At 43.6% G+C, this 26,397-nt stretch overlaps 1 protein-coding gene across 1 annotated transcript in view; it reads right to left on the minus strand.

Moving 5' to 3' along the window:
- Positions 1-26,397, minus strand: part of SLC30A8 (solute carrier family 30 member 8) — a 292,123-nt gene that overhangs the window by 14,411 nt on the left and 251,315 nt on the right. Inside the window, exons 6-7 of the mRNA XM_085604072.1 lie at positions 12,979-13,084; positions 213-347 (exon numbers count right to left, since the gene is read on the minus strand). Of these exons, the coding sequence (XP_085460198.1) occupies positions 213-347; positions 12,979-13,084 (241 nt within the window). The remainder of the gene's footprint in view (positions 1-212; positions 348-12,978; positions 13,085-26,397) is intronic.

Genomic DNA, 26,397 nt, shown 5'->3' on the forward strand with positions numbered 1-26,397 from the left:
AAAAACTGGGGGACCCAGAACGATAGTCGGTGCCTCTAGTCGGCTACCATATGCATAAGGCTGTGGAAGCATGCTATCAAAAATTTGCAAAATACATTTCATTGTCTTAGACGTGGCAAACAAATCACACAAAACATTTTTTTGCTAAAATATAGTGATCGTTGGGTGACAGGAGATTATTATTTATTAATTTTAAGCATGTTTGTTCTTACCTGCAGCAACATGAACAGAGAGAATAACTTGGTTCATTGTTAACGCCCAAAGATGAAGGCTGTGAACAGATTTCACTCCACTGACTGATAAAATCTTGTCTTTCACAGCATTTTGAGTAATCCCTCGTGGCGTTCCTAGAGATAAATACATTTCTTTATTCAAATAAGTACATTTTCAAATATAATAAGAGTAACTTCATTGTAGTTTATCGGACCGGCAGAAGGCTCTGAGAGTAGCCAGAATCAAAATGGCAGATTTAACTGAGCTGTCACACTCCTTAAATTGAGAGACCCACCAGAGCAAACAAATGTTCTTTCGAGTATCCATGACTCAGCAATGGTACCTCGGCCTGAGCAGCTAAGAAAACCTTCAAAGAAAAGTGTACAAGGTGCTGTGTGTAAAAAAAAAAAATTAAAAACATTTAAATAAATACATCTAGAACTGAAAGTCCAAACGAATTTTCAATTAAAAAACACCCAGATATTGCGTAAAATTGGAGAAAATTAGACCAGGGGATAGTATATAAAATCTAAATGATCTATAGGAGATATTTATGAATCTATGGAAGCTGTAGAAATCTCGAAAGAATGACAATGTCCCCTCAGAGAAGTGTGACTGGGACTTTAGGACAACGCTAGACCAACTCCCTGCTTTTGGATAAGTGTTGGGGTTGGGCCAGTGAGTTTGTACTTTCTTCCCTTGGAAAACGAACCCACCACCCTGCATAAGGATGACATTCCTCGCCCTTCTTCTAAACAACGTGCAGGATGACTCCCACTGATACTGTAGGCAGGCAAGGAATCCAGGGAGAAGTTTTTACACCTACTTCCCAGTTGCAAACAGGCTCAGGTAAAATTAATTTGTCTCTCATTCAGAAAGACTTAAAAACTTGGAACTGTACAGATGGTTTTGGAGACTGATTTACACAACCTCATACATTTCTCTGAGGAGCAGGTGCCATATTGTCATAGAAAGAGACACAATGGTAGAAGAATATCAAGATGAGTAGACTGTAGGCAATAGGGCTGTTGTCTGCTCTTCCAACGTGACACACAGTGGAGGGTGTCCAAAATGTGCAGCTTCAATTTTGCAAGTGGTTACTGCCCTCTATTGGCTGATGATAGCCATTTCCGATTTTTGTGATAGTCATATCATCTCAAGGCCTGATTAAAAATACAAAATAGTGTGATAAATACCAGCACTGCATGTTAGGCCTCATTTCCAGGAACAAAACTCAGAATTGGAGGTATTTACTGGATGCAATAAATACGCCCCTATTCCAACATAGTCTGGATGAGTGTTCAGATGTGGAACTGGCAATCCGGAAACGCACTGCACATTGATAATTTAAGTGTGCTATTCCAGCTACTTTACATATTGTTATGTTTGCGCATATACATTCTTTTCATACATCAGTCAATATATTGAAAATATTTACAATTTAACAATCAAGTCAATAACATGATTTGCTCAAAATTATACAATTTGTGGTCAGGGACAGAAGCTTGATTCTCAGAATTGCACAGTTACCAATTCAGAAGTTCTATCACATTTGAACTTCAACATTCCCTCCTCATCTGCAATTGTACCCATAGGCAGATACACCTGGCCAATTACCTTATAGTAGAATGTGTGATGTCATTACTAACGGTAATTCTTCTTTTGGATCATATCACTGGTTTTATATAGCTGATAAATGTATGTTATTCTTCATGGTGTATAGAAACTGTATATATGGATGAATGATTTTGTAATTTTGTCATAATAAATGTGACTGAGTTAGTTTTAACAATTGCATGAAATACATAAGGTATGCCTGCGGAATTTAGAAGCTTATTGAACTCAAAATTGGATATTATCTCCAGGTTGGTCCTAGTCTTTTTTTAAATTTCAATTAAGGTTTTAACTCAGAAGATAAAATCTTTCATCGCGAGCAGAATAGACGTCCTTGTACTATAGGACTAGAAGCTGTGTGATATATGGATACATTTGGCTCCTATCTCCTAGTACATATTATGAAAGGTCAGTTTTCTAACTTTTCATTATTTTTCTAATATCTATTTTGCTGACATATTTAATGCTTGTTGTTTTTTTCTTCCTGATCTTTAGGGAACACTTTTTTACATTTATTTTTCCTAGTAATATTTTTGATTGCTGTTCTCATTCAATTTCATTTTGAATTAAACACATTTTGCCTGGGCACTTTTTGCCATTTACACTATGTTACATTTATTTATCCTAGTAATGTTTCTAATTGTATTTGTTTTTCCATTTTGTTTTGAATGAAACATGTTTTGCCTGCAGGAGGTTGTTTCTATTGAATTTTAATTTTTTTTCCAACCTTTAACTTTTTGAAGCTATTGTCTATTTTGCTTGTTGTTTTTTTTTTATTAAATATTATTTCTTAACATACACAATACAGGAATATATTCGTTTCTTATTGCATCGTTTTGATGTTGGTTTGTAGAGCACTATACCAATATACAAATTCTCTATTGATTTGTCATATCAGCCCAAGCTATTAGAATTGAGTGAGGTTACACTCACCAACATCTATTTAACTGGGTTGTGGTCATTTCCCATCAGGCTAGTGCTTAATTTGAAAAGAAAGAGAAGGAGGGTTGTACCCCATGAGTACCAGTTCAGGAATCATTAATTGAAAGGTGACCCGTTATTCCTTGCAAAGTGTCTGTGGCTGCTCAGATCTATTCGTGGCGCTTTGTTTAGTAACTTGTTATCCTTTGAGCAATAAACTAAATATTTTTGGTGAAATCTGCAAATTATGCTGCAGATGGCGTATGTGGCAAATGCAGCAAATTCATAATTATAGGGAAAACAATGCAGTCGCAGAAACACACAATTCCATTGAACCTGTCTCTAACTGTAAAAAAAAATAAGGACCACATCTGTCCAATATAATTTCAGTATTGGACAATGACCATTACAGTATACATTTAATTAATTGTTTGTCAGGTTATGTGGCTACTATAAATAGGCTTTAAATATAATACCATAGCTCTGTGTTTCTTCACACATCATTGTTCTCCCTACATCTCATCCGCGTATTGAAAATTAATGCCATCTTCTCATTTTGCTAGTTCATTTAACACTGAAATGTTATTAATTTTGTGAACACATTTTAAATTCTATTGGGATATTTTACATAGCATAAACCTTGCTAAGAACAGCAGAGCGGTGTGTATGGTAAAATGGTTATTACAATGTTCGGGTGGAGGGACAGTATTTTTACAATATTGAGTGATCTTTGAAGAGTCGAGATACGATTTATGTTAATATTATAGGCCCAATTTAGAGTTTGGCATACTGGGTACTACGGCGCAAAGGCAGTGAAGTGCCTTATCTACCAAACTATCAGTCTGCCAACTTCATTTGGTGATGGGCGGACCTTAAGTTTTCCGTCGATGGAAAATGTCCAGCGATGGCCTGATGAAGGGTGTACAATTACACTGCCTGCCCTACTTAGGGTGAATGATGTAATGCCTTTTTTCAGTCTGTCAAAGCCACACAAAAAAACAGGTGGTGAGGGACAGAAAAAAATTATGACAAGCACACACTGGGTGAAAACTCCCAGTGTGTGGGAGTCATTAGTTTTTGTTTTTAGGAAACAAACTCCTGCTTTGGGAATGTAAAACGTTTGGTCAACAAGAGTCAAAACCCAATTGTGATTGTCCACTAAGCCTTTTCTACATTGGAAGAAAACGCGATCGCATTGATTCCTTTCAATGTGCAGAGATGACCAGTCGGCCATCGGTCATTTCTTAATTTGGAGGACAGTAATTCATCAAGATGGCGGATGTAATGACATCCACCACTCTGACGGAAAGAGTATCATCCATCAAACTCTGAACCAAGACCTAAGTTCCATAGTTTCCTTGTGTCTACACTGACCCTTTAAACTATTCAATTAATTGTATCAATTGGGAACTTAAGGAGAGTAATTCACTAAAAAAGGCTCCCTTACTAAAGATATTGGCAACAGTAAGATCATGTTTGGTTAATCAATATTTGTAGGCCCCTAAATTAAAATCAATTGATAGGCTTGTTAAGTACCTAACTGGTGGAGGGATGACTGCAATCTGTTCTGCTGTGACATGTTTCTCCACAAACAATTATAATGCTGACAGATGAAATAATTGTTTTACTTTCTCTCTGTATACCCACAATATCTCAAACATACTACAAACATACTACAAACATGTTTTGTTATCTTTTTGCCTTCATAGTAAATCATGTGATGAGGTAGATTGTCCATAAACCAGTAATTCCTATGGTACTGAATGTCAATTATCTGTGATTCACTGAAAGCATTAAAGTTTGCAGTAACATTGTCCCTGGTCTTGAATTCAAAAGCATGTTATTAGTTATCAGCGTATTTAGAGCAAGGCATTGGAATACTGCAGGCACACTGGTGCACATCTAATTTTACAAAATATGTTTCTAATATTGTTTAGGATGTAATGAACATTTTAACCTAGTCCAAACGTTTATTGAAATAGCCATGTTATCAAACAGACAGTGCTAATTGACAACAAACTTATCTTCCTGTACTTGGGTAGTGCTAGTTTCAAGATCTACTATTTTTGTTTTACTTAAGTTGCAGTTGATCATGGCAGTTTTTGTTTAAAATGTTTCATTTACGGGTAAAGTATGTGTTCTAAGAGCATTTTCTCTCAGCCTCAGTATAGTTGCTTAATTGCTTAGTTGCTCATTCATATTTTAAAAGGCCATAGGTGTTTTCATTAAGAATTTAAAAGGCCATTTAATGATTTGTTCTCTACATTTCCTGAGTAAAGCAGCTGGTTTAATAACTAAAGCAGACCACGTTCTCCAAATGGAACACCTTCACATTAGTAAAATGCCTTAATTGCAAGCCTGATTACTTATAGGAACAGAGACTATGATTTTGAGGTCTAGTGTTTGCCAATAGATTTTCATTTTACTAAAAATATCGATTATACTTATGGGGACTTTCAGCCAGCCCTTTTCAACCTGTTATTTTATCACTCTCATTGTCTTTCCATCCACTACAGCATGGGACAATGGTTCAGTCCACTTGTGCCACTGGCTAATTTTACTGTGAGTGACCGCATTCTGCTCTTTCACACGGAGCACAGTAGCACACAAAATTGTCCTCTCACTGTCAGGGACTATTATGGCAATGTGCATTTTTTGAGACGAAGAAATATTTTTGCTTTTACCTAATGATTTTTATTTATATTGGTGGGGGTTTGGCAGCTCCCTCAATAATAAAGTTTTACAAAAACCAAGACAAAACTAAACAAACATTGATAAAGCCAAAAGCCTAGTAGGCAGTGCCAGAACTATTGATTGCCAACGCTTGTTTAAACAAGCACTGGCATAGCCAATAGGTCTCGCCTTTGGGACCTTATAAGTGTTTAGTTTAGTTATCCAGCACAATATACTTGGTGCAACAACATCAACTGTTGCATAGCTAAAAACGTATAAGGTCCCAAAGGCGAGACCTATTGGCTATGCCAATGCTTGTTAGTTTGTTTGGTAGCAGCAACATTTTGGCCAGAAATGTTGTACAGTCACAGTGGTGGCACTTCGGTGATGAGTGTGGGTGTTTACATAGAAGAATTAAGATTTTGATACATTGTACCAGTGTATGTATGGGATTTGTAGAGACAAACGTGTATCTACTTTCCTAAGGGCATGTAAAGACATTAAGCGTTCATATTTACAGCAGGGTACGTCAGTATTCACGTCTTTCAAGTTACAGCAGATTACTTTTCAGAAGTTTGGTGATCTGAGCCTTGGTTCTTCTCTCATTTCGCATCGTGGCGAACAGGGCTTGCATACCAATGGCTTCTGAGTTACCACCTCAGGGTTACCAAGGATTCCCGTGGCGTAAGCAGGTGCCAATTAAACCAAACGCAGCGAACTTCCCTTTGATTGGCTCCGTCTTTGCTCGACATGGAGCTGCGCCTGTATTTCTGTTACGATGTGGTGAACAAGTTCGAAAGATGTTCTGGCGTAAACTGCTTCCAGGCTAGGTTGCGCTTATGGCACACTCTGCCTACTTGACAGTGGGGGTAGCTGCATCACTGGTGCCTCTGGGGTAGTACGCCTCTCGCCTGGAGGACTGATGTCCCAAAAGCACACACACAGATAGAGGGGGCCTGTCGGCTGTGCGCTTATCAGGTGTGCTCACTTGATGAATACCATGTGTCAATGTATGTAATGTGCATATATGTCGTGTTTAGAGGTGGGCAAGCCTCAGAAAGCTCGAGCAGATACCTGGCTCAGCTTGAGGTACTTTTGGATCTCCGAACCCCAAAACGAGTTGAGCTTTCCTGAGACTTCTGCCTTCCACCCATACTCGCCTCTCATGTGCCAAGAATTATTAGCAAAGCACACACCTTTGATGTTAAAAATAGAAAGTTAAGTTGACCAAAGTGTTACAGTACTCAAATTAGTTCTGTCACGGGCACCTTGTTGGTGTATTCATGAAGCCCTCACCCACCAACCTAGTTGGTGGCATGCTTCATCATCGGGCCCACCCAGTGACACCTAGTATGTCCCTGGTGTGCTACGACGCCTGATTACAGCGGAGCTGGTATATTGCTGAGAGTGCAGTGAGGTTGGGTGAGTTGTGATTTAAAACGGCTTGGTGGTGGTCCCAGTACCCGAGGGTAAATTAAATTTTAATAACTGGGCCGTCACCAGCGGTTAAAAGTAAGGCTACAGGACGCGTGAGGGTGGTGAGTTACTGCCCCCTGCGTCCTTCAGATGGTTGACATGTTTCAGCCAGTGCCTTAGAGTGTTCTGGCTTTCCTCAGAACCGTTTTTTTAAAAAGGTGTGGTGAAATAAAACAGACTTAGTGTTGTGCTACAGACTATGTGATACACTCACTAAGGCGTTTTTCTATATGTGAGAGGGGGATTCCCTTCTCATGCATACGCTTTGGGTTATTAGCCAAGGCTTCCTGGAGGGAAGCGGTAAGGGGATGACCAGTCTTTCTGGTCAGTGCCTGCCTTGTACCTGTTGTCCCGCCGTCGTCCTCCGGTAGGGGGCAGTAACTCACCACCCTCACGCGTCCTGTAGCCTTACTTTTAACCGCTGGTGACGGCCCAGTTATTAAAATTTAATTTACCCTCGGGTACTGGGACCACCACCAAGCCGTTTTAAATCACAACTCACCCAACCTCACTGCACTCTCAGCAATATACCAGCTCCGCTGTAATCAGGCGTCGTAGCACACTCGGGACATACTAGGTGTCACTGGGTGGGCCCGATGATGAAGCATGCCACCAACTAGATTGGTGGGTGAGGGCTTCATGAATACACCAACAAGGTGCCCGTGACAGAACTAATTTGAGTACTGTAACACTTTGGTCAACTTAAGCTAGTCCTCTTTGTTTAATCACATATAAACCCTCGGGGACTCAGACTAGCTAACTAGTCCTCTCTCTCCCTCTTGTTACACGCAAAAATAGAGAGTTACCACGCTAGTGACTGATTTGTATTATAGGAACCCAGAAAACTTAGGTTCAATCCTGACTTCCCTGTTTGATCAAAGTGTGTGACCCTAAGCAAATATTTCATATCACCGACCTCCTTTATCTTAATTAACCTGACAATGCCCTTAAATGCGTGTATTTAGGATGTGCAAAGTACAAAAACCTCTGGTATTTGATTTAATGGGCTGTAATGTTGCTCCGTCTTGTAAAACAAACTAGGGCAAACACACGGTACATACAGATGACAAATGAACTGCCTCTTAATTCCCTAATGACATTGTCAACAAGGCCGGGGAGCAGGAATATTTCCAAGTTCATGTTTAAAAAATAGCGCTTTTAATAATAATCTGATGTGTCAAGCACTTTCTTCCACGTGTTAAAGAAATACAATTTCTTTTTTTTAAATTTGAAGATTTTTAGCATATTGACAGGACAATTATTATCAGGGCTCGGCTTGTACACAGACTCTTAATACCAGAGCCCACCATTGGCTCGGCTCTCCCTGTTAATTTGTTGGCTCGCCCACCTCTCAAGCGTAATGCGCAAGGTTGTGCACCTGTGACGGTGCGTCCCCTCCGCCGATGCCACCTTCTCAAAAGTCTCAGAGTTTGAAAGACCCGAGAAAGCAGGAGTCACATCACCGCCCGGGTTAAAAAATAATGTATGTTGTTGAAAATAAACCGCCTCACACACCGCTCCCCTCTCCCCCCACCCCCAACTGAGGAAGGCGAACACGGCTCCAGAGGTGGAAGATAGGAGGGCTACCCCTCGGGGAAGGTAGAGGCAGCAGTGACTCATTGCAAAACAACGCCAAGTACTTTATAGGCATCAGCAGGCGATCACGCATTGCCAAAGCAAACACACCGAGCCTGAAGTGGTCCCGTGATTACAATGGTGGTCGTTGCTTCTTGCTTTATGGGTGGTTTTAGATCACATTTGTGTGTGCTCTCTCTCTTTGGTGACATGCGCAGATTGCCTGTTCTTGTGCTGTATACACCAGTGAAATTTACAGCACTTGTACCATCTCTACACCAAAGGGTATACATAATATAGAATTGTATAAAATATTGGTAGGCAGTATTTGACTGTCTGATGCAGATAAAGGAATGTGCGCTGCCAACTTAATAATAAAACAAGAAGCGCGAGCAAAAAGAAGACGGAGAAGGCAGAGCGAGTGAGTGGCCGGGACGTGTGGGCGAGGAGAGAGGTGCGCACTTGGGAGAGTAGTCTGCTCATTTTCAAACACTGCACTCGTGCTTGTGGCGCGCCACTGCTTGCTCCCGCAAGGTGGATGCCGCCACAAGTACGAGTGTGTGCTTGAAAATGAGCAGAGCGACGGCTAAAGGCCCTCCTATGTAGCGCATGCGCGCTGCGTAGGCGAGACCTAAAAATGGTATGATGACAAGGAGGATGTATGATGTTACAACGCACACTTTTACAACGCATGCACTTACAACGCATTTTTTACAACGCATAATCCATTACAACGCATGACATTACAACGCATGACACTACAACGCATTTTTAAAAACTACCTTTACAACGCATTTCCATTACAACGCATACTACCTTTACAACGCATACCATTACAACGCATAATATTAAATTGCATTTAAGGTAAGTATTAGATAGTATAGGGGTAAAAGTTACTTTTCTAACTCCGGGGGGTGCAACAGTAGGGTAAGTGTTGGATAGTATAGGGGTAAAAATTACTATTCTAACTCCAGGGGGTGCAACAGTAGGGTAAGTGTTGGATAGTATAGGGGTAAAAATTACTATTCTAACTCCAGGGGGTGCAACAGTGGGGTAAGTGTTGGATAGTATAGGGGTAAAAATTACTATTCTAACTCCAGGGGGTGCAACAGTAGGGTAAGTGTTGGATAGTATAGGGGTAAAAATTACTATTCTAACTCCAGGGGGTGCAACAGTAGGGTAAGTGTTGGATAGTATAGGGGTAAAAATTACTATTCTAACTCCAGGGGGTGCAACAGTAGGGTAAGTGTTGGATAGTATAGGGGTAAAAATTACTATTCTAACTCCAGGGGGTGCAACAGTAGGGTAAGTGTTGGATAGTGTAGTGTAATATTATGCGTTGTAATGGTAGTATGCGTTGTAATGGAATGCGTTGTAAAGGTAGTTTTTAAAAATGCGTTGTAGTGTCATGCGTTGTAATGTCATGCGTTGTAATGGATTATGCGTTGTAAAAAATGCGTTGTAAAGGTAGTGCGTTGTAAAAGTTGCGTTGTAAAGGTTGTTCCCCTGACAAGGATACTGGTGGGAGCATGCAGTGGAAAAGACACAGAAAAGAACCCATGGGTCTATAGCTATCAATTTCCTAGTTGCACGCTAAACCATCAAACCGGGGAATCCCTTTTATAGAACGGTTTCCCTCACCCACCGATAGGTGGCATGCTACATCATTGTGGAACCTTCTCGTACCGTAAAACCTAGTCCCAATAAGGGCTACAACCCCCTCACTGGGAAGGAGGAGCTCAAATAACTTTTCATACTAAGAGAGGTATATACTAAATACCCAAAATTACTATTCTAACTCCAGGGGGTGCAACAGTAGGGTAAGTGTTGGATAGTATAGGGGTAAAAATTACTATTCTAACTCCAGGGGGTGCAACAGTAGGGTAAGTGTTGGATAGTATAGGGGTAAAAATTACTATTCTAACTCCAGGGGGTGCAACAGTAGGGTAAGTGTTGGATAGTGTAGTGTAATATTATGCGTTGTAATGGTAGTATGCGTTGTAATGGAATGCGTTGTAAAGGTAGTTTTTAAAAATGCGTTGTAGTGTCATGCGTTGTAATGTCATGCGTTGTAATGGATTATGCGTTGTAAAAAATGCGTTGTAAAGGTAGTGCGTTGTAAAAGTTGCGTTGTAAAGGTTGTTCCCCTGACAAGGATACTGGTGGGAGCATGCAGTGGAAAAGACACAGGAAAGAACCCATGGGTCTATAGCTATCAATTTCCTAGTTGCACGCTAAACCATCAAACCGGGGAATCCCTTTTATAGAACGGTTTCCCTCACCCACCGATAGGTGGCATGCTACATCATTGTGGAACCTTCTCGTACCGTAAAACCTAGTCCCAATAAGGGCTACAACCCCCTCACTGGGAAGGAGGAGCTCAAATAACTTTTCATACTAAGAGAGGTATATACTAAATACCCAAATGTTGAGCCATTGGTAGTGAGGGTAGCAGAGCAGGTGAAAAGCGTGATTTAAAACTAACTACAGGATTCACAAAAGTAACTTTAATAGGGCTACCCTGGGCTGGGATTAAAAACAGCATGGCAAGACAGGAATAATTAAACCAGCTTGTGTGCCACAGAGGTCGACATGTTTCAGCCTGGACCCAAACAGTGTTGGGGCTTTCTTTAAAGCCTACTGGTGCTGCTTCTAAAAGTGCTCAAAAGAAACAATCATAAAATCATATTGAGGTGTGTACAAAACCATCCAATGATCCCAAGGACTTCAGGGGTGAAGGATTTACTGGCGGTACCCGCCATAGTTAGGTGGCATGCCTTAACCAACATTGGCATGGAGTGCAAGGGAGGGGGGGGGTTACAATCCTCTAATTCCAGCGCCGGCATACCACTCGCCACACCAAGGAAGGGAAGGTTTTCCTTCCTTTGTGTGGTGAGCGGTATGATGGAGTGGTATGCACAACACAACAGTGGGCATTGTAGGGAGTGTTCTCGTACAGTGCTAATTGACTGGTATCAAGTGTAGGTTATGGTATGCATTCTTCGAAGACTGGATCCATTGTTATTTATGAGCGTGGTAGATGTGAATGTGAATATGTATACCAAGGCTGGTGCACACACGGAGTGTGTCTGCGACTTGTATCTTGTCTAAGCATTTGTAGCACACAATTGATGACACTACATGAAACTTATCCATGAACACATTTAGACATTTCAATAGATTGGCCTTTAACCAATGTGTGCCCACTGGGTGCTCTGCTCCGCTGCCGATAAGGCTTGATAATGTGGATGTGCATTTGTGTACTGTTGCCTGCACACAAAGAGTGTTTTTGTGACTTACATATTGTCTGAGCATTTGTGTGTTATCCTAGCAGTGACAAAGTCCCTTAGTGATAATAACGTGTTAATACGTTTCTGTAGCTGACAAGTGTAGCTTTTTCCTGTCCCGAACGTATGCCTGATTTGTTTGTGCTTTGGATTCTGTGTGTGAGTTTCTTGTATTCTTTGTGGTGCTGAAAGTATTTTTTGTGTTGCAGGGCTTTCACTCTTCTGGTGTGGAACACCACAATGCTGTTTTAGGTCTAAAAAAATTAGTTCATGTATTCTTGCAATCTGGCTCAATTGTGAGTTACATTCTTGTGTGTATCATATCAACTGATAACCCTGGGCCTAGATTTACTAAGGGCTTGCATCGCCATTGCAAGGCGAATCAAGCTCTTAAGTCAGATTTACTGTACCATGCAGAGAAACATTGCTTGACTCTGCTTGGCATAGTAAATCTAGAGTAACCCAAGGAATCGCAAGTCACTGCCTTGCGTTACTCTGCGCTTGAAAGGCACTCCATGGGCGTAGTATGGGTATTCCCATGCACCCATCCCTGGTTTTTGGCAGATTCCAAGATTTACTAAAACTAGGAAATCTGGGAATGCATCGAAGTGCTACACCTTCACAGGTGAGGTGTAACAAGAAGAAATGTATTTATTTCTCCTCATTTTTCCTCTTTCTTCGTGTGCCATATGTAAGAAATCTTTGGCGCACTCCTGCCCTCTCCTTGCCATGCAACACAGCGTGGCACGTTGTCTTGCTGCATTGCATGACTTGTTAGTAAGTCTGCTTCATGGTGTGTCCCGTCTGTCCTCACTGAGCATGTCGGAATTGATATGGATTTGTGATACTTGACATTCAGTGATAAACTTTTGTCAGAATATGATTATGGCTGCTTGTTTCTTCTGCTCTGTAATTGCTGATGCACAAACTGGTGCTTGCCCGTCAATGCATGTGCTACATTGTTTTGAAGCATAATATATACCTTGCCAATGCATTTTTGCCCCTACCCGCTGCACAACAGTAAGTATACTGTGGCATCCATGGAGGGGTGTATTAGGGCCCTCATTCTCAGGATGTTAATGTATGAATTTAATATAAAACCTAATTTTTCTAGCTCTGCTGCAAGAATAGCAATGCGAATATAATGATAATAGCAGCAGAAGCACAATGAATATATACAATCACAAATCTGACATGTTTCAACAGATATGGATCTTACCTTCCATCAGCAGAAGAAGTATATCCCGGAGGATTGTGAGGGTCGTTGCCAGGACAAAGATTGAAAATATAAAGGTGCAGATAGGGTCAGCTATTTTATATTCAGGCTAGAAAATAAAACACATTTCATTCTTTAGTTTCCTTTTCCCGACCGGACCTTCTAGCAGAACAGACGTCTACCCTGGCTAAAAATTATGCTTTAAGATGGTTTATTTGGCTAAGATACAGATAGCAGGTTATTTGGTAAACCTAGGAAAAACAAATTCTGCTGCTGATTTACAACTGGCTATATTAATTGCTGGTTTTATAATCCTATGCAATTCTGAAAAAAGTATAAAATTAAGAAGACGTCTCTTTCCGTTTACATTTTGACTTAAACTTTCTCATTTTATGGCACACTCATTAGTGGTCCTGATTTAGATTTCCAAAAGTGTCTATAATTCAAAAACATCTCACAACAAGTAATAAATGTAGAATGTAAGGCCGTATTCTCTAAAAAAGAATGAAGCAGGATAATCCTTTAGCGATACAAATACATGTTATGTTTTAAAGTCATTTTCAAGATCTCATTTTCCTTCATGAATTTTGCATGCACATGCTCATGTTCATTTATTAAACAAATGTACATGTCCCTAAATTGAACGAAATGTTCACTGATTGTAATAGTTTGTCTGGAGAAACACTGGTTTGGTGCAGCCAGGGCTGTTGCAGGTAAGAGCGGGGCGAGTAGCGTTGTTGGCAAGTCAACAGACGACAGAATAGGGAAAGGAACGGAAAACCACTTGTCTTGTGCTCGCCGCATCACCGACTCGGCTATGCGGCAAGCACGAGGTAAGTGGTTTTATTTTTTTTACATTTTATTTTCCCTATTCCATGGTCTGTCGGCTCACACCGCTCTTATCAGCACCGGTCACGTCTGGTTTAGTGTTTTTATACTCTATATCAAAGATTCCAACTTCTGACTTAAATAGTCCCTCACAAAAGTCTAGAATATATTTTCCAGCATCGAAGTGAGTATATTTCTCAACAGCCCCAACCATCCAATGCAAACCGCCCCTTCCCACTGCACTGGACCATCCGCATCACCAACTTCATCAACTAGTTTAGGGGTCAACCCAGAAGAAAACAATAAGCCTTTAGATCCTTCCAAGAATTCTCCATTGACAACCTGAAGCTCAAACTAATTCTTTGCCCTGCTACCTCCACATATAATGTCAATACCCTTCTATATGACTTCAATGTATTTCTGGATAGCCAATTGCACACTCTTGCTCTAAATGAAACATTCAAGTGCAAGACTAACAATTCCGCATGTTTGTGCTCAAAAGGCCTCACTGACAACAATGCTCCATCCGCACAGAGGAAATAGAAGAAAAGCAGAATATAATGAACCTATCATGCTGAATTACCTTGGCACAACATGCAGCAAACTCATCATATCAGCCATAACCAAGTACTACACCAAGATCATCAGTAAGCTGCCAACAGAAACAGAATGTCCCACAAAGCTACCTCCTAGGAATATGATGACTTACAGTTGTCCTTAATCAAAGCCCTCTCTGCAGAAATACTCTCAGCTCTTCTCACTATCATCAAAGCCTACGTCACTGAAAGCATCTTCCCAGAAGCTGTCAAGAAAGTCCCGATCCTCCCGCTCCTGAAGAAATCAACATAACATTGTGAACTTCATGCCCTTCACTCACTCACTCTTCATTGGCAAGATGATCAAAAAAGCAGGTTATCCTCGATTTCATGATTTCACCAAAGCCAATTACTCCTACACAACTACAAACTTGACATCAGATTGCACTGCAACACCAAGATTGCTATCTTGCAAATCATAGAAGAAGCACTCATGACCACAAAAAAAGAAGATCCCTGTCACTAGATATTGATGGAGCGTCCTGCTGCTTTCAACACAATCAATCTTCCCACATTCCTCCACACCCACAAGTCTTGAAAGTGATTCCGTTGCAATGTCCATCACTTTCCATCTAATCTACACATGTTCCTTCACATGGGCTCCTCATGATTTCAAAAGCTCCCAATCACATGCTGGACACCAAGAGCAGTCTGGTGCTGGAGACCTGTATCTTTCAGCATACTGCTTGTAAGCCATTTTATCCGCTCTTGAACTATGGACAGCAGCTTGCTGGATTTTGGTTAATGAACTGAGTATGCTCTGAACTTGCACTGTTACAAAAGAGGAATACCATACACTGGGATGAAAACCACAAGTGCACTAGAAAGGTGAAAATTCTAATGCACAATGGAATGTGTTATTATATGTCAACTCTGCCAAACGAACCGAGAATACCCTGTCATTCTGAAATTCGATAATGAAGGAACAAAGATATTTTTATATGGCCTGATTCAACATTTCATACTGTCCATCAGAGGGTGGATGATAACTTAATGACTTGAAATTGATGGTACTTAGCCTATTTAGTAAAGTATTCTAGAATTTTGAGATAAACGGAGAGTGTCTACCTGAAATAATGACTTTGGGCAACCCAAGCAATTTTACAATTTCATTCAGCAAGTAAGCTGCTAGTTCTAGCGCTGTACGCAATTTAGAGAGTTGTCTGAAATGTTCTGATTTAGAATAAGTAGTCTAGCACTACCCACAATGTACTGTATAGTCTTCTGATTTAGACAGTTCTGCCACAAAACCCATAGATATTTGAGCCCATGGCAACTTTGTTGTTGGTACAGGTTGTAGCAGTCCCACCAGTTTTCAATCATCTGGCTTTCCTGCACAGAAATTACACAGGTCGACTAACAATATGTTGACTAACAGAGTCTTAAAGCTTTAACCACTAAAAGAATTCTGTAACCTACTCTTGTGTCTTGTTTAGCCCACGATTGCTTAGTAGTGAAGCATCATGAAGCCATCAAATATTTTCTTTTTGAAATAACATGTCTAACTGTGAGGGTCGTCACTGGTTGGGGCTGACCACGTTGTTTTGCTGTGTAAAGAACAACAACAAAGGAAAACGAAAACATACACTGCAGGGGTTTTAAGTAGATTGATATGAGGATGTTTTATTAACAAAGACAAAAAAAGAAGAATCAGCCAGATATCCCAATACGTTTTGGAGGACATTCAGTTCTGACCTTTCTTTAGGAGAACGTAGAAATGAAAAAAATAAGAAGTCAGGGAATTTGTGCAAGGGGGTGGCAAAACACAGTCCACGTCCACTGTCGTTGGTTTCCTTCTTGTTGGTAGAGTCTCTGCCTTGCTGGGGTTCCTCGTGGTGTAGCGGTAGATGGATGTCAGCAGTGGACATTATGGGGACAAAAGAAACGGAGAGCAAAACATAATCAGACCTCCTGTTTTGGGTTATAAACAAGTAGGGGAAGTAGTACTTCCGTCACCAGTGTGTCCCTAACGTGCAGTGCCTAGGTGTTAGGGAACATGCGGTGACTTAGGGTGGTGTGGCCCTTGACCCCTGCCCACCAACCCTTTAATGCAGAGAATCCACTCTTAGGCACTTGCCTGAACCCACGACCCTCCTCGGCCGTGGGGGTGGAAGTCGCAGCCTCTCCTCCCAAGGTTGGAGTGCTGGACTCAATCGCGTTGCTCCCTGAGCGACCGTGAGTGCTCTGCTCCTCCTCGTTGGCGGGAAGCGCGTCAGCCTTGTTGGTATCGGCTCCACCTTCGTGTGCTTCGGTCTCTTCCTTGTTTTCTTCATCGTCGTCTTCCTTCCTCTCCGCTCCTTCTCCCAGGCTCTCAGGTGTCTCGAGTGCCACCCTCTTGTCCCCCAAGGCCCCGCCTGGCTGCTCCCTGATTGGATCGGCACTGGTAATGTCCGGTCGGTCCGCTAGACTGCCGACCTGACTTCCTTTGTGCCAGATGGCGGCCGCCATGTTGGGATGGTCGGGCAATTCGCGTCATAGTGGAGGGAAATCCTCACATTGCCTCCCCTCCTGGAATGGACGTGGGGGCCATTCAGACACTGGACTTCGGGAAAGAAAGTCAACATTTGTCAGGGCATACAAGGACAGGTGTGTTACTTATGGCTTCTTTGAGTTGAGTAAAGCTATGCTCCTGTGAAGGGGACCAGTGAAGGGGTTTCCCTGACATGGTTGTTGTGAGGAGATCAGTGAGGGGGCTTGCAATTGCTGAAAAATGAGGGATGAATCGGCGGTAGTACCCTATAAGTCCAAGGACCTCTTTCTTGGTGGTGGGACGGGGAATATTAGTTATCGCCTCTAGTTTGCCTATTTGTGGCCTGATTTGTCCAGCCTGGATATCTGTTGTATCTACGTGTGTTGCTGCTTAGCCAGTCTGCTTGGGTGTGTGAGTGGAATGCCTGATGACCATTGGAATGTTGGTGTGCCTGCCTGACTGGGAGAGGGACAATATCATACCCGAGATAACGGATACGGTCTGTACCAAAGGTGGTTTTCTTGGGGTTGATAGTGAGGCCGGCTGTCTTGAGTGTTTGTAGAACGTTTTGTAGATGTATGCGATGTGTCTCGCAGTCAGGGCTGTGGACTACGATGTCGTCTAGATATACCACTGCATATGTCTGGTGTGTACGGAGCAGGACATCCATCAGTCTCTGGAATGTTGCCAGGGCCTCGTGTAGTCCAAAGTGAAGGACTTTAAAGTGGAACAGACCAAATGGGGTAGAGAAGGCCGTTTTTTCTCAGGAGTCGGGGTCCATCGGGCTCTGCCAGTAGCCTTTGGTGAGGTTAATCGTAGACATCACCCTGGCATCCCCTAGATGATCTATGAGTTCGTCAACTCGGGGCATCGGGATAGCGTCGAATTTTGCTACTGAGTTCAGCTGTCGAAAGTCTATGCAAATGCAACACAAAAAGATGATGGACGGAATATTGAATATTGTCAAACATTCACCCCCAGTCACAGATCTGGGTTTAATCCATCGTTATTTTGCTCACCACGCCACGCCAGTTCAGACATAGCCATATGCAAATCAGTCTTGACCCTGTGCCTCATGGGAACAGTCCAGACCGAACTGCCAGGCCATGTCTTCCCTGGACAGGAATCAAGCATCCTAGGACCGGTTACGGGCTTTCAGCCCTCATCAGCCAGTATAGCTTGACTCCAGTGGCGTAGCGAGCACGGGACCCACGTCTGGGCATACCGTTCCCACTTAAAGGTGAAAATGCAACACAAAAAGATGATGGACGGAATGTTGAACATTGTCAAACATTCACCCCCAGTCACAGATCTGGGTTTACACCATCGTTATTTTGCTCACCACGCCACCCCAGTTCAGAAATAGCCATATGCAAATCAGTCTTGACCTTGTGCCTCATGGGAACAGTCCAGACTGAACTGCTAGGCCATATCTTCCCTGGACAGGAATCAAGCATCCTAGGACCGGTTTCGGTGTTGTTTTTGCATTTGTCACCCCGAGTGGGAAGGGTATGCCCAGACATGGGTCCCGTGCTCTCCATGCCACTGTAATCAAGCTATCCTGGCTGAAGAGGGGTGAAACCCTGACACCTGTCCTAGGATGCTTGTTTTCAGACCAGTGAGGACCTGGCTTGGCAGTTCGAGCTGGACTGTTCCCATGAGGCACAGGGTCAAGACAGATTTGCATATAGCTGGGTTCAAACTGGAACGACATGGTGAGCAAAAAAACAATGGATTTAGGCCCAGATCTCTGTACTGAGGTGAATGTATGACATTGTTCTGCATTCTGTCCATCAACTGTTGTTTTTGCGAAAGTCTATACAAAACCGAATACTTTCATTGGGTTTGGGGACTAAAACAATTGTGGAGGACCATGCACTGTGGGAGGGTTCTATTATGTCTGCTTTTAGCATTGCTTGTATCTCTTGGTCTACGGCCTTTCTCTTGGCTGCGGGTATGCAATATGACCTCAACCTGATGGGTCTTGCTGTTGCTGTGTCTATGTGATGTTCGACTAGGTCCGTACGTACTGGTATACCTGACAGGGCGTCAGAAAAAGAAGAACATAAGGACATTAACTGCTGCCTCTGTTTTTCTGTTAGTTGGGGCCCTGTGTGTACAGAGTCGGGCTGTTCGTGGCTCGAAGTGACCGAAAGGATATCAAGGGGTCTGTCCCGGTTTATATGGTGTATGGAGGCACTTCTGAGTGGCGTTGTTGGTAGCGGCCCCTCCCAGGCTTTCAGTAGGTTAACGTGATATGTCTGTCCTGTTTGGGTTTTGTGGGGTACGGCTACTCGGCAAGACACTGGGGTCACTTTGTCTATGATCTTATAAGGCCCTTGCCACGTGCCCAACAGTTTCTTTTCAGAGGAGGGCATTAGTATCAAGACAAGATCATCTGCTCTAAACTCTCTTAATTTTGTGTTTTTATCATAGCTGCGTTTCTGTTGCGTCTGGGCCCTGTCCATGTGTGCATGAACATTCTCCCAAAGAGACACTAGGGTGTCTCTTAGTGTCGCACTGTATTGCAGTAACGGTTTGCTGTTGTCTTCCTCCTCAACCCATTGCTCGACTGCCATATCCAGAAGAGTACGGGAGGGTCTCCCAAATAACAATTCGTAGGGAGAAAACCCCGTAGACGTCTGCTCATGGGTTCTAATGGCGAATAAAACTAGGGGTAGTTGTCGGTCCCAATCCCTTCCCATCCTTTCTATGGTCTTCATTAGCATGATCTTGATCGTTCTGTTATACCTCTCGACTAGACCATCAGTTTGTGGGTGGTACACAGCCGTTTGGATTTGTTTGATGCCAAACAATGCACAGATCTGTTTCATTAGTCGGGACATAAACGGTGTACCCTGATCTGTTAGGATATCCTGTGGAAACCTCACAAGAGAGAAAAAGAAGACCATGGCCTGAGCGATGGTTGTTGTGGTTGTACTGGTTAGGGGTATTGCCTCCGGGTACCTGGTGGCGTAGTCCACCAGGATCAGTATGTACTGGTGCCCCCGCGCTGATGGGAGTAGGGGACCTACAAGGTCCATGCCTACCCATTGGAACGGGGTGTCGATGATTGGTAGTGTCTGGAGAGGGGCTCTGGGAAGGACAGGGTTATTCACTAACTGACACCAGACACAAGAAGCACAATGCCTCGCCAACTCCTGGTACACCCCAGGCCAATAAAACCTATGGAGCAGATATTTTATTGTCTGTTCCTTCCCGTAGTGACCGCCTCCTGCCTGGTTGTGTGCAAGGTTTAATATGTCGTCGCGGAAGGCCTTGGGTACTAATAGTTGTTCTTTGGTGTGCCCGTTTTCTCTTGTCACCCTGTATAACAGTCCCTTTTTAACACAAAAGAGGGGGCCTACCTTCCCCGGATCGTCCTCCTGCACTTGATTCCAGGCGTGTTGCAGTGTTGTGTCATCCCTCTGCGCGGCTCAGAAATTCTGGCTCGGTGTCTGAGCTTTCTCTGGGGAGAAAATAACATATCATAGACTTGGCGGTATTTTGCTCTTTCTTCCATTTTTTCCCTGCTGTCCTTTTGGATGGGGCTCCCTATATTGGGGTCTGTGCAAACGGAGCGCTTCCTAACCACCCTGATATGGCTGAGGGGGGGAGAAAGAGACAATAGATACTCATGAAAACGTGGAAGGTCGGTCCCTAAGAGGACGGTTTCAGCAAGGGATGGTATCACCCCTACTTTCCTCAGGAGTGATTCCCCATCTATGGTCAACAGAACCTCTACTAAAGGGTATAGTTTCTTTTCCACGTGGACACATGTGACCTGTATGTGTTCCTTCCCTGGGTTTTGGGTGTGAGATAAAAGCTCCTCACTAATTACTGTGTGATGACATCCAGTGTCTAGTAAGGCTGCTACTGTTTTTACGTTTACCAGTATCTTCTTTTGGTATCTTTGTGGGGGTTCTCCTACTATGTAAATGCAACCTCGGGTGTACCCCACATCCATAGGATCCTGGGGAGGGTGTCGAGAAGGACACTGACGGGCTATGTGCCCCCATTCCGCACAGTGAAAACACTGGGACCCCTGTAACGGATGGATTCCTACAGGTGGTTTGGGTACATGTTTCATCGGGGAAGGAAGAGGACGACTGTCTGGGGTTGTTTTGGTTTGGGGTCGCAGGAGGTTCAGAGGTGGGCGTTGGGGTTGTGCTTTGAAGTCGGGGGACCTGTGATACACGCATACCAGGTCGACGGCAACTGTCACTGTGAGATGGGGATGTAGTTTAACCCAGGACCTGGTCTGGGGAGGGAGGGCCTCCAGGTATTGCTCCAGAAAGATCTTCTCAGTCACGTCATCCATGGTTGCCATAGAGGGTTGGAGCCAACAATTCCCCAGATCTCTTATTCTATAGTAGATGGCCCGTGGATTGTCCCCGGCTGTCCATTTCTCTTTTCGGAAACGGACCCGATAATACTCCTGGTCGCACCCTAACCTTTCTAAAATGGCCCGTTTAATCTCTGTATAGGGGGTAGTTCCCGCAGGGTTGGCGGCCTGGAAGGCGGCTTGTAGCTCGCTTGATAAAAGAGGGGCTATGTACTGACCCCATCTTTCTGGGAGCCAGCTGGCCGTGGAGGCAACCCTCTCAAAATTCACAAAAAAAGAAATCCGGGTCATCCCCTTCCTGATATTTCTGTAGGACAGTACTAGGGACGTTGGGTGCACTCTGGCGTTTGTTATGGCGTCAGTAAGACGCAGAATGGCCGTGTCTTGGACTTGTTGATTAGCTGACATGAGGGCAGCCTGGTCTTTTAGCGCAGTCTGTAACGCTTCGCGTTCACGTTGTGCCATTTTCGTCTGCTCCTCAAACACCAACTGTAGGTGGCGTTGTCCCTCTGCTAACTGGGTCATCATTGCTTCCATTGTGAGGGGTTGTGTCATGCTCACCAGACACCAGATCCCACTTCTGACACCACTGTGAGGGTCGTCACTGGTTGGGGCTGACTACGTTGTTTTGCTGTGCAAACAATAACAACAAAGGAAAACAAAAACATACACTGGAGGAGTTTTAAGGAGATTGATATGAGGATGTTTTATTAATAAAGACAAAAAAAGAAGAATCAGCCAGATATCCCAATACGTCTTGGACAACAGTCAGTTCTCCCCTTTCTTTAGGAGAGCGTAGAAGTGAAAAAAATAAGAAGTCAGGGGATTTGTGCAAGGGGGTGGCAAAACACAGTCCACGCCCACTGTCGTTGGTTTCCTTTTTTTTGGTAGCGTCTCTGCCTTGCTGGAGTTCCTCGTGGTGTAGAGGGAGATGGATGTCAGCAGTGGACATTATGGGGACAAAAATAACAGAGAACAAAACATAATCAGACCTCCTGTTTTGGGTTATAAACAAGTAGGGGAAGTAGTGCTCCCGTCACCAATATGTCCCTAACATGCAGTACCTAGGTGTTAGGGAACATGCGGTGACTTAGGGTGGGGTGGCCCTTGACCCCCGCCCACCAACCCTTTAATGAAGAGAATCCACTCTTAGGCACTTGCCTGAACCACGACCCTCCTGAGCCATGGGGGTGGAAGTCGCAGCCTCTCCTCCCAAGGTTGGAGTGCTGGACTCAATCGTGTTGCTCCCTGAGCGGCCGTCAGTGCTCTGCTCCACCTCGTCGGCGGGAAGCGCGTCCTCAGGCACCTGCTGCTCTGCCTTGTTGGTATCAGCTCCGCCATCGTCTGCTTCGGTCTCTTCCTTGTTTTCTTCCTCGTCGTCGTCTTCCTTCCTCTCCGCTCCTTCTTCCGTGCTCTCCGGTGTCTCGAGTGCCACCCTCTTGTCCCCCAAGGCCCCGCCTGGCTGCTCCCTGATTGGATCGGCACTGGTAATGTCCGGTCAGCCCGCAAGACTGCCGACCCAACTTCCTTTGCGCCAGATAGCGGCCGCCATGTTGGGATGGTGGGGCGGTTCGCATCGTAGTGGAGGGGATTCCTCACACTGATATAAACAATTTATTAGAATGAACCAAAAGTAATTTATGCACTTTCCTTAGATAGATCAGGTCTGTCTTGTATCCTTTCTCTTACATTTATTTACGTTTGTTACTCTTTAATCGTACAGAAAACTTCCCCAGTCTCCCAACTAGTATTAAACCTGAGTGCCAGAATTGTTGGAGGTGGTTCCGGTTCAACTTTTGCCTTTGGTCCCAGGCAGGATAAAGCATCAACCTTGCCATGACAATTCCCTGGCCTGTAAGTGATCTGGTAGGAAAATCTAGAGAAATCAATAACAACCTGATATGCTTGGCACTGGTACTCTTAGATTGAAATAATTCAAGATATTGTAATCAGTCCATAGGTTCACAGGATGTTCAGCACATTTCAAGTAATGACTACAATGTGGAAATTCCACTTTTGTTACCAATAATTCTCAATAATAGATAATACAGCTCATTTCAGTAGGTGAGAGTGTTAGAGACAAGAATACTACTGGATGTAATTATTCTGTTCCAGGATGTCTCTGAATCAAGATAGCTTCCACTGCAAATTCTGAGGCATCAGACTCCACAATGAAAGGACAATTGTAATCAGGGTGTCTAAGAACAGTAGCAGCAGCTGTAGCAAAAATAGTCTTTATGATTTCAAATGTGTGTTCCTTTTTTCTAGGCCCAGTGAAAGGGTAAGGCAATGATGGATAAGACCATCTTTGAGTAATCTTTACATAATGTCTGTAGAAATTTGTGGAAAAAAAAATTGAATCTCCTTCACATTCTAAGTCTGGGGTCACTCGCGTACACCTTAAATATTTTCAGGATGATCCTTCTCAGCCGCAGCCTCACCAAGCCTGTCTGCCACCTTTTAACGTCCGGCCCAGATCTTGCTTTACAAGATTTCTTGTTCTGTGCTGTTCCTGTACCCAATTTACCACAAAGATTCCCTCAGACTTATTATTTTTGCCTGTACCAAGTAATGGTAATCGACATATGTTGTTTTTCTTTTTAAGATCCTCACTCATTCTTTTAGTGCTGTGCTTCACCATCGGATCTCATCCTGGTACAGAGAAACCAGGATGGGCCCAACCTCGGTGGACGGAGCACTTTGATATATCTTTATTAGGGGTCAGTTAAAAGATAGAAATACCTAGGTCTACCCCAGTATCCCTTTATTTTGGGTGCCCCATTGCAGTTAAAATTAAAAGAATTTGGATGCTCATGGGCATGACTCTCCTGGCATCCTTTAGGTTGACATGTTTCAGCTGTCTAGGAGAACCACTAAGGGTCCAGGGCTTTCATAAGGACTAGAACCATCTATCTTTATATTAATGTCGTCCTACCCCATATCATTGCACCTGACATATTCTCCTATAGTGATACCACAGCCCTTGCTATTTCACTGCTCGGTGAGTGGGTTTTTAAAACAAAAATGTATTCAAATTAAAAAATTCTTCCAACTTATTGTCCATTCAGTCAATATGTTTTTCTATTTGGTTTTCAAGCAAATTGGTTTTCGAACACATTTTTTCAAGGTAATTCTATTTGGCGCTCTGTTAATGGAACTATTCACTTATTGCAAATTATATTGAAATTGAAAACGTTGACATGAAAAGTAAAATATCAACTGTCTCTGACTTTATGGTACAGTAGGTTGGTGGGATTAGGAGGAGTCAAAGTTTCTTTAAATGAACTCAGCTCAATCTCTGTCCAATAGCGCTTTCATGTTGGAAGGCAATCTCGCCTGAGTCTTGCTTGTCTGTGGTCGGCATCCCTTATTTAGGGGAATTATAAAGTCTCATGTTTCCAAGTTTCCCTTTATCCCTGGTGCACGTCTTGACTGCCAGACCAAGATGTTCTGTTCCGAGCTTTCCTAGACACATCCCCCCTTCATATATCACAGCTCACCGACTTTAGCACAAAATATGGACATAGTCTGTGAAACGATGTCTTTGTCCCTGACTGCTGCACAAGAACACCGGGCATAAACTGCAGCCCAAGATGGGCGATGGACCCTCTGGACAGATTACTTCAAAGCCTCTAGCAGAGTAACAACCTGACTTTCTTCAAGCAAATGAAAAATAATAACACAGCGTCTACCAAACCTTTTATGTTATAGTACATCCCTTTTTCACAACAAACTTGTACACTTCAAACTGCAGAAATGAAAACTCCAGAAAGCACACAACTCTGGCACACCAAGCAACCCTAGCACCTTTTTGTCCTGGTAGGTAGAGTGCAACTGGACAATCCTGTCAAGGAAGATGCTGACACAATTCTTGCAGCTGGGTAAAACTAGCACTGTAGGAAGCAACTAGGCATGCTTTCTGAGACAATCTTGCACAGACTTTGCTCCATTCACCAGTTTGCTGTGGAGGTCCCTTCACTTCTAAATCATTTGCTCCAAAAACAGAACACCAAGACAGTGGAGCTGAGGAAGAGGCAGAGTGGCATGGCTAAATAGAGCCATGGTGGGGGTGAGAAGAATGGCATGCTGGTAGCACTAGGACAGGATCAGTCAATTGCCAAGTTAACACGGCTGCAGCTGAGTCAGTAAAAAGGCATGTAGGCAGGGCCGAGGAAGAGTCAATTGGAACTGAGTAGTTTTGACACAGAACCAGTCAAAAGCCATGTCAATGGGGATGGGTTTCAGTATGTCACTCTGCAAGTCAGCAAGACTGTCAGTAAGCCAGTTGCATGGCAAGACAGTGGCCATTGAAAAATAAAGTCATATGCCAAATCACACGGGCTGGGGGAGTGTCAGTCTGATGCTGCCCTAGCGCAGTACACATAGACTAATCAGCATGCAATGTGATTGGCTATTGGACAGCCCACTGATTTGGTGTGCTTCTGGTTTCTCTTCATCCTTGCTGGCATGCCTTTTATCTTGGTCTGCCACATCTGAACTTATCTAACATTACTAGATCTGCCTCATCCTTGCAACCAGTCATGTGAGTGATTCAGTCTTAGCCCTACTGGCCGTCCTCACCCCGCTGGCATGACATTCCACTGGCTGTGCCCTAGCCAGCTTGCCTACAAGGTGACTGGCACTGCCACAGCTCCACTGCCATGGGATATGCCATACATCAGCTCCAGTCTTGCCAACCTGCCTTCCATGTTACAGATTCTGCCAATCAGCGTGAACGGCACCATGCGCAGCACAAGATGGCGCTGCTTCTTTCTGCTGTGCGAGTAGATGTTCTACTTTGGTGGCAGCTTCCGCAACGCAATCGGAAGGTTTCTCAACGCGAGCGATAGCAGTCATCCACGACCGCCGCGTTGAGAAACCTTACCGAGAGGTGGTCTGGAGTACAATTTTCCTCGCTCCCCAATTTAACGTTGGTGAGCGCAAGCGAGGGAAAAACTAGCGGAGAGGAGTTTTTTTTACGCAACGCGCAACATGGAGCTCTGCAAATTCCGCAAGCGGAGCAGAATGTCACACCCATGCCTAGCCACAGTTTCCCCCGACCTGACAGTCCACTGCCCTGCCCTGTATTTGTATTTGTATTTGGGTATTTATAAAGCGCAAACTTTCGCTCCGAAGGGAGCATCATGGCGCTGAGCATACGTATAGGGTTCGGGTGATGAGAA

The sequence above is a fragment of the Triturus cristatus genome, chromosome 5_1 (genome assembly GCF_964204655.1).
Source record: "Triturus cristatus chromosome 5_1, aTriCri1.1, whole genome shotgun sequence".
In the NCBI taxonomy this organism is placed as follows: domain Eukaryota; kingdom Metazoa; phylum Chordata; class Amphibia; order Caudata; family Salamandridae; genus Triturus; species Triturus cristatus.